An 8,771-nucleotide genomic window follows, 5' to 3' on the forward strand; every position below is an offset into this window, starting at 1 on the left:
TCTGTTCAATTGACAACTTTGAGAATATTTTGTGTGGATTGGATCTAATTGGAGCAACAGGATCGATGGCTGTGGATTTTTCTAGCCTGAAAAATCTTTGCAGGCAGACCGTGCTGTGGATGCTTTTAGCGCTCAAACAACCAGCGGAGGCGAACGGTATAATTTAGCTGCCTACGAAAAGCCACCTTTCTAGGCGGACCGCCTGTCGGCCTGCAAAAATTGACGATTTTCACAGGCGTTTAACTACAGCGGCACTTCTGTCCTCCTGCAAATAGCACTTTTGACCGCCCATGAAAATCATTTACTAGTAGTGTACGTTCGGCCATACAACCAGCGGCTGTGTTTGGAACTCCAAGTTTCCAACCCCTTTCCCTCGTTTTCCGCGCGCACGCTTTTCAAACTACTAAACGGTGTGTTTTTTGAAAAGTCGCTTAAAAAATTCAAATTAATCTATTTTTTTAAAAAATTTAGCTAATACTTAATTAATCACGCGCTAATGAACCGCTCCGTTTTCCGTGCGGGAAGATTGGGTTCCCAACCCTACTATCCGAACACAGCCATATGGTCATATATTGCTTTCAATATTGGTGAGTCACAAAGTGATCTTACTTGTGTCATATGCAATCAAGGGATTAGAGGAATGTCGCTATGTTCTTTAATGCTATTTTGCTCAACAATGTTGAAATTATGCAGAAATTACAAGGTAAATAAAAAGTTTCAATTTCAAGGAATTATGTGGCAAATAAAACCAAAACCTTCAGTCGATGATAGAATTGAGCAGTGACAGTGGAAACACATAACGGCGCACACTGTTTCGTGGAGGAAAAAATATCATCGTACAAAAAGAAAAACATGTGGTCAAAAATTAAAGTCGTCTTACAAATCACATACACAAATTGACAATATCATTGTACACCAACATCAATACAAGCTTAACTAGACGAATACCCCACCGCGTTGCTACGGAAAAATTAAGTTGTATAATATGTAGAAATAAGTTGTAATATATTTTCTAAATCAAACGAAATGAGTTCCAATGTTTTATACTCCCTCCGTCCCAAAATACTTGTCGTTTTGATTTTTTGTTTGTAATGTTTGATATTGGTATTACTCAAAAGATTATCAAATTATTATTTATTTTATTTGTTACTTGTTTTATTATCAAAAGTAATTTAAATATGACTCATCATTTTTTATATTTGCACTAATTTTTAAGTAAGACAATGGTCAAATGTTATAAGAAAAATTCAAAACGACATCTAATTTAGAACGAATGTAGTATAATTTGCATATGGTTACAAATATAATGTAAGGTGAACATATATTGTTTCAATCATTTGGATGATTTAATCAATTAATTAGCAGTAATCACCAGATCATTGGGCGCGCGTGTGCGTGGTCCACGGTTGGTGTCACTTCACTCTCGTCTCAGTCTCACTCCCCAAATATGTCCGGGACTCCGGGGCCACCGGCTAGCTACTTCACTTCCATTGGACACAGCGTCCTCCTTTTTCTTCTGTGCCGCTTACTTACGCCACCACTACTGCCACCGCTCTCCTCTCCTCTTTATATTTATATATATTTGCACCGATCGATCGCCACTAGCCAGGCAGAAATATTGGCTGCAACTTCAACAACCAGATCATCAGATCACGTAGCAAGAATAGTTTCCGAATTCAGAGAGAGAGAGAGAGGTGATTGATGGGCAGCTCATCAGGGCTAGTGGACTGGAGGGGGAGGCCGGTGGACACCAAGAAGCATGGAGGTGTCAGAGCATCCATCTTCATCCATGGTGAGCTTATGATGGTTGCATATGCTTCTTTTTTTTCTTGCTTGATTTCTTCTCCTTGTTTGGTTGATATGTTTCTCCTTTGCTCACTGCTGAGAGTTTTTGGTTTCTGTTCATGGCTAGCTAGCTTGTAGAATGGTAGAAATGAGACATATTAGTCAACAAAGATAAGCTTGTTTTTTGCTTGCTGGGTCCATCAATCTTGGAATATCTATGTTCTCTATCGAAGCAACCAAAACCTTTTCTTGCTTACAACAGCAAATTAAATACAAACTCCCCCAAGTTTCAATTCTATCCGTCATGCATCATCTCGAATTTTAATTACACGGTGCTGAAAGAAAATTTCAGTGCTCAAAATTAAAACAGTACAACGCATGCAAGTATATACTGTCAAGAAAGCTCAGTTTTTTTTTCAACTTAATTAACTGACAACGAGATATATGCATTGCATGCGTACCCCTTTCATGAATCTGCATAGCGATGGTGCTGTTGACCAACGCGCCCAACATCGCCAACATGATGAACATGGTGAGCTACCTGCGGGGCACCATGCACATGGGCGTGGCGCAGGCGTCGACGACGGCGAGCAACTACTTCGCCGCGCTGCAGATGTTCTCCATCCCGGCCGCCTTCCTCGCCGACTCCTACCTCAAGCGCTTCTACACCGTCCTCCTCTTCGCGCCTATCGAGATCATAGTATGTCCATTTTTAATTTAAGATGCGGTTTTAGTTTGATCACCATTAATTTTTTATTATGTTAATATAATACATAATTACAATAGTATAAGCACTTTCCAGCTCCATCGTTTCAATTATTCGGCGAATAAGCAAAACAACATATTTGCAAAAGAAAAATATTTTTTACGTAAAACTTTTATACGTGTTCTTAGCGATCTAAAAGCAAAAGCTCAAAAATAAACATAGATGAAAATTTAAGGATGCAAATTCAAATTTTGACTGATAAGCATAAGTATAAGCGAAAAGATGTGGCTGTTGCCATAAATTATATAATTCTTGCAAAACAGAATATAATCTAAATATTAGTTTTAAATATATTAATGGACAATTGTAAAAAATAATATAATATTGGTGTAGTTAGACTTTTACTAGTATTTCAAGTAGAAAAACTAATAGATGTGTTGGATGATTGTGATACTAATGAAGAATCAAGAGATTTTTAAACTCCAATAAAATATATCCAATATGGTTGTCCTCTAGCACAATTTGACACTACTAGATGTGTTTGGATAATGGGAAATGGGGGGTGGAATTGGGATTGGGAAATGAATGAAAGGTTAGGATTAAATGGAAGAGAGGGAATGAATGGTTAGGATTTAAAGATGGGTGGGAAATCATTTTCCTTCCCCATTTGCCAAACATTGCCCTAGTTTTCATGCCTACCGTCTTGTCCATAAAAGAATTACACTACCGAACAAATTGATATCACTTTCAGTTCCTAAGTCCAAACCGGCATTACTATCGTCGCCAACCCGGTAAATGATGCTTAGTATCAGTTCTGGTTCACAATATTTTAAGCAGCAAATTACTGAGAGCCAACAATGGATATTCAATTTATTGACTGCGTGTGTAGTACTAGTTTTACATGTTCTTTTACTTTTTGTGTGTGTCATAATAGTGGCTCGCTGAAAAGAAAAGTGTGGCCTTATGGGAAATGGGAGTTGTAGGATCTGGAGTTGCTTGTCACGCGTCAACTTTCAGTTTGATTCGTATGTAGTGCAGACAGCAGGGTTGTCACTTTCATCCTTTACGAAAACCAAAAATACCAGCCACTAAGTTGGAATATCTCTTCAAAAACTATTTGGATCGATATGACCATGCATGATATAAGCAAGCAACTAAGCAACCCACCACGTTGATAGCCTAGAACGACATTGCAGCTCTGGAGGTAGCGGAAAAATACATGTAAATGTTGGCAGAAAATATGTGCAAAATTGAAGCTGTTCAACACAACAACAGGGCAGTGGATCGGCCCCTGACAAAATGCAAAATTCCATGGACAGTGAACTTACTGTTCTGTCAGTCTGCAAAGCATAAACTTATCTTTTCCTTTAATTTCCTTGATGCATAATCGATTTTTAAATAAAATTTTCCATGGTGACATATAGCACCATGATGTAAATTTCAACTCATTTTCAAATCTAAATGCTCTAGGGTATCGCCTGACGTTCTCTCACTTATGTGCTCTATTTCAATCCGATAGTAACAGGTTTTACCCCTAATTTCAAAATTGAATAATTAATTAGACTGCAGGCATTCGATTTATCTAAAGAGAGTAACAAAGAAGCTAGGTGTCCCCAACAACAGACCACCCACTGTGGTTTTATGCATGGTAGGAGAAGGAAACACATCACCATATATGTATATGGGGCATAGATAATGATGATAGGCATTAGGCAACGAAAGATGCAGTGGAAACGACTTTTTTTTTTTTGTGATATGGTGCAGATGAAGTTGGTAGGGTGTGAGTAATAGTGAAATGCTTGAGGAATAGCGCTCTCAAAATAAAAAGACCTAAGGGTTTTAATAAACACATGTTATCATGATCTCACATGATTATTGGAGCATTATCATCCAAGAAACGACATATAATATATTTTATATTATTTTCTAACTCGCCATTAGTCACTTTTTCTTACTACATAGCACCTACTCGATCATTTCTTCGACAACCTTTCTAGAAGCTGTCAACTTTGGAACTGCTCTCTCAACTATAATAGGTATGATTATACCGATGTGACTGGCAATCAGACTGCCGAGTGCTGATTAATGGCCAGATTTTTAATTAGGAAAAGGATGTCCACAACCAAATAATTGATTGATAAGCAACATCAAGTTAAGTAGAAAAGAGAAATGAATTTCAACCTATTAAGGAGTAACTTTCGACGACTAAAAAAATCTAAGAGTATGTTTGGATAATCGGAAAGAGAAATGAATTTCAACCTATTAAGGAGTAACTTTAAATACTAGATATCCATTTTCTCTCACATTTTCTTATCCTAATACTTTATTCATTTCCACGTCCCAATTTCACCTATGATTTCTTATTATCTAAACCAAACCATAAGAGCTTTTTCAGCTAATTCTTAGGAGGGAATTGAGGAATTATTCTCAAAATTCTCTTGAATCCCCTGGGAAATAAATTAACAGGGCAAAATTGGTTATATAGAATTGAAAGTAAGGCCTAATACTGCAGGTCCGTAATCAGTATTGATGCGGTTTTCTAATAGAAACTGCACTAGCTGGCAGTGCTAAAATTGGTTGATGACAGGATTACCCAATTTCGGAAACCAAATTCAAATTGAAAATTAAATTTTAGACCAGCAGAAAACCTAGTATTTGAAATTTAAATTATAAGTATTAATTCTGCCTTCCAACCGGTAAATATCTTCACAGGGTAAATTTATCATTTCTTACTAAAGTATCAGGAGATACCATAGTTTTAAGTGTAAAACTTGAAATCTTCACATACTATATCTCTAAAGGTATCAAAATTCGTAATGTGAAATTTTAGTATTTAACTTCTTAAGAATTGTAAAATTTCTCAAAATTAAAACAAAGGACAAATTTGTTTAGCACAAGATCATGAATAAGAAAATAACCATGGATGCACAAAATCTTCACATACTATCCATTTATCAGTTCTGACAAATGGATGCATGGTTACTCCATGGCAGGGCTACATCCTTCTAGCAGTTCAAGCGTACACCACCTCGCTGCACCCGCCGCCGTGCAGCCCGGCGGCCACGGCGGCGAGCGCCACCACCACCTGCGAGCCGGTGCGCGGCGCGAACCTGAGCCTGCTGCTGCTGGGGCTGTACCTGATCCCGATCGGCGACGGCGCGGCGAGGGCGTGCCTGCCGGCGCTGGGCGGGGACCAGTTCGACCTGGGCGACCCGGACGAGCAGCGGCAGGAGACGAGCTTCTACAACTGGTACACCTTCGCCGTCTCCACCGGCGGCTTCGTCGGCCTCGTCTTCATCGTGTGGGTGCAGAACAGCAAGGGGTGGGGCGTCGGCTTCGCCGTCTCCGCCGCCTTCGTCGCGCTCGGCTTGCTCGTCTGGGCCGCCGCCTTCCCGCTCTACCGGAACCAGCTGCCGATGGGGAGCCCCATCACAAGAGTATTGCAGGTGTGTATAGGAAATCGAATTATCGATGGTTGTGTTTGATATAACCTCTTTTGAGATTTCTGAATGTTGCAGTAATTAAATGTTTTGTGTAATTTGCATTGAAGGTTGTTTGAAGTTATATTTGTGGATGTTTAGATGATACGAGACTGACAAACAGGGTCCTTGATTAAGGCTACAAAATTTTGCTAAAATTGTATAGGCAGAGCTAAATTTCGTCTAAGATTGCACTGCAAATTCCCCAATGTTAATACAAACATGTTGAAGTCTTCTGTGTATTCCCCCCAAAAAATAGATTGCAGTGTAAATTGAAGCTATATTTTTGTAAGTTTAGTTTGTTTCAAACAAAATATATGTGTAAGTTAAGAAGAACCCATAAATAAAATAGTTTAAAGCGGATGACGAATAGCAAAACTGTTCTTTTGATTTAATTCTTTTTCGATTGGAGCTGTGTCCATGACACTATAATAAAGCTGTGTATCTCAGGTTTTTGTAGCGGCATTCAAGAAAAGAAACGTCCGGTTGCCGGAGAATCCCAGCGAATTGAAGCAAATTAACCAAGATGACGATGCCAATGCCCACGAAGTTCTCCCCAAAACAGATGGATTTCGGTATGTTGTCCAAACTCTGAACATTGGCAAGATTTAGACTTTGTCTGTCGGTAATGTTGGTGCAGAGGTGTATAATTATGATGGTGCATCTTCTCTCACCAGATTAAGGTTTCGGGTTCAAATGGTAAATGTATCTTCTATATTGACATAATGGCACAAAGCCAGATGTCTCAGGATGAAAACATGATAGGCATTCAATTAAATAAAATATGGCAACCCACTTCTATAATATTCCATTTACAAGGCATGAAACAGACTTTTTGTGTCGATAGCGTTGGATTATAAGTAAATTGCATTCTTTCTCTCAACAGTTGAAGTTTATAGGTTAAATAAGTTTGTCCATTCAACTTAATAAGTAGCATCAAGATTTTCATTGGCTTGCAGGTGCTTGGAGAAAGCGGCGGTGGAAACTGGCAATGACGCTGGGCCATGGTCTCTGTGTAGCGTGACCCAGGTGGAGGAGACCAAGATCGTGCTGCGCATGGCGCCCATCTTCGTGGCCGCTGTTCTCAGCTACATCCCGGTGCCGCTGCTCCTCAGCCTCACCGTGCAGCAGGGCAACACCATGGACACCAGGCTCGGCGCAGTCCACATCTCGCCGGCGACGCTGTTCCTCATCCCGACCGTCTTCCAGATGGTCATCCTCATCATCTACGACCGCGCCATCGTGCCGCCGCTGCGCAGGCTCACGGGCTACGTCGGTGGAGTCACCCACCTCCAGCGGATCGGCATCGGGTTCGTCGCTACTATCGTTGCCACCGCAATCGCCGCGGTGGTGGAGACGAGGAGGAAGATGACCGCCGAGGAGAGCGGGCTAGAGGACGCCACCACTGGGATCCCGCTGTCCGTGTTCTGGCTGACGCCGCAGTTCTTCCTCATTGGCATTGTCGACGTCACCTCCTTCGTCGGGCTCCTCGAGTTCTTCTGCAGCGAGGCGTCCATGGGGATGAAGTCCATCGGCAGCTCCATCTTCTACTGTATCCTCGGTGTATCAGCATGGCTCGGCAGCCTTCTCATCCAGGTCACGAACCGTGTCACCCAGCGAACCAACGGCGGAGGGTGGCTGGATGGGGCCAATTTGAACAAGGGCAAGCTCGACCGGTTCTATGTCGTCCTCTGCATCATCGAGGTGGTGGCGCTGGTGATCTACGTGTTCTTCGCGAGGAGGTATGTATATAGGAATGACCAGAGGGTTGTGGCCCAAGAGCAGAGGAAGGGTGACACGGGGAATGGTGTGGCTGTGATCTAAACTTGAAATGAAATGAGTCGTGTTTATATTTACATGGATGTAACGATATATATGGTAGTAATAGTAAATAATTTGGTGGTACGAGGAGAAATGGAGGAACTTCATTGTGAAATTTAATAAGACACTATTCAGGAGAAAGAAAATCAATGTAGATTTCCAGAGACGGTGGAAAAAAAAGGAATGCAGACGTGCCGTGCTAAAGATAGAGCATGGTGTGGGTCGCACAAGGAGGTCCAAAACGGTTTTACCAAATCTCTTCTTTTTATTATTAATATCTTTCTTAAGGTGATCGGTTTAACTATTCGTTCATTTGAACACGATTGTTTTTATATGTCAAAAAAATTATCATGTCCTGTTTTTTGTGTTTTTGAATTTGCCTAATTTCGAAAATTTACATTCGGATTTATTCGTCTCAAATAGGTTAATGAAAAGTTCATAAATCAAACAAAGTTTAAATTGACTAAATAAATCAATTATGCCATCCATTTATTTTTTTTGATCGTTTGTTAATTGGAGTTATTTGGTTTTTATTTGAGATTTGGAAGTAGAGCTCAAATTCATGAATCTGCCAAATCCTACAAATCCCAAATCCAGAAAGTTTCCCAAAAAATCCTATCCTTTTCTTTTCTTCCTTTATCTTTTCCTATTTCCTCTCTTCCTTTGTTTTTTTTTTCTTTTCCTTCCGGATTCCTCTTGTTGCCTCCTCCTGATCTCTCTCACGATCTCTTCTCTCTCTCTGTCTCCATCTGTCCTTTCTCAGGGTGCATCAGTCAAAGTAACGCAGCCCATGTCCTCACACCACACATATACTCTCTCTGTTCCCAAAAAAATGAATCTAATACTGAATATGACATAGTCTAGTACAATAAATTTGTAAAGAGATATATTCATATTTATAGTACTAAAATATGTCACATTCTATACTAGGTTGATTTTTTAGGGACGGACGGAGTATGTGCACCAGCCTAGCTTGGGCC

At 40.3% G+C, this 8,771-nt stretch overlaps 1 protein-coding gene across 2 annotated transcripts; it reads left to right on the forward strand.

The window, feature by feature from the left end:
- Window positions 1-1,511: 1,511 nt before the first annotated feature.
- LOC127753675 (protein NRT1/ PTR FAMILY 4.5-like) lies at window positions 1,512-7,887 on the forward strand. Of its 2 annotated transcripts, none has more exons than XM_052279089.1 (5): window positions 1,512-1,792; window positions 2,268-2,485; window positions 5,485-5,937; window positions 6,421-6,545; window positions 6,912-7,887. In XM_052279089.1, exons 1-5 carry the CDS (start codon window positions 1,702-1,704, stop codon window positions 7,792-7,794), a joined length of 1,770 nt encoding a protein of 589 aa, XP_052135049.1. In that variant the 5' UTR covers window positions 1,512-1,701; the 3' UTR covers window positions 7,795-7,887. The 2 variants fall into 2 exon arrangements, with proteins under 2 accessions (XP_052135049.1, XP_052135050.1); XM_052279090.1 differs by having other exon boundaries at window positions 1,515-1,792; window positions 6,930-7,887.
- Window positions 7,888-8,771: the final 884 nt, after the last annotated feature.

This window comes from Oryza glaberrima, chromosome 11 (assembly GCF_000147395.1).
Source record: "Oryza glaberrima chromosome 11, OglaRS2, whole genome shotgun sequence".
Classification (NCBI taxonomy): Eukaryota; Viridiplantae; Streptophyta; class Magnoliopsida; order Poales; family Poaceae; genus Oryza; species Oryza glaberrima.

Coding starts and splice junctions, on each gene's coding strand:
- LOC127753675 (XM_052279089.1), top strand. CDS start 1,702: ATGGGCAGCTCATCAGGGCTAGTGGACTGGAGGGGGAGGCCGGTGGAC. Junction 1,793..2,267: donor AGCATCCATCTTCATCCATG/GTGAGCTTATGA, acceptor GAATCTGCATAG/CGATGGTGCTGTTGACCAAC. Junction 6,546..6,911: donor CCCAAAACAGATGGATTTCG/GTATGTTGTCCA, acceptor AGTAGCATCAAG/ATTTTCATTGGCTTGCAGGT.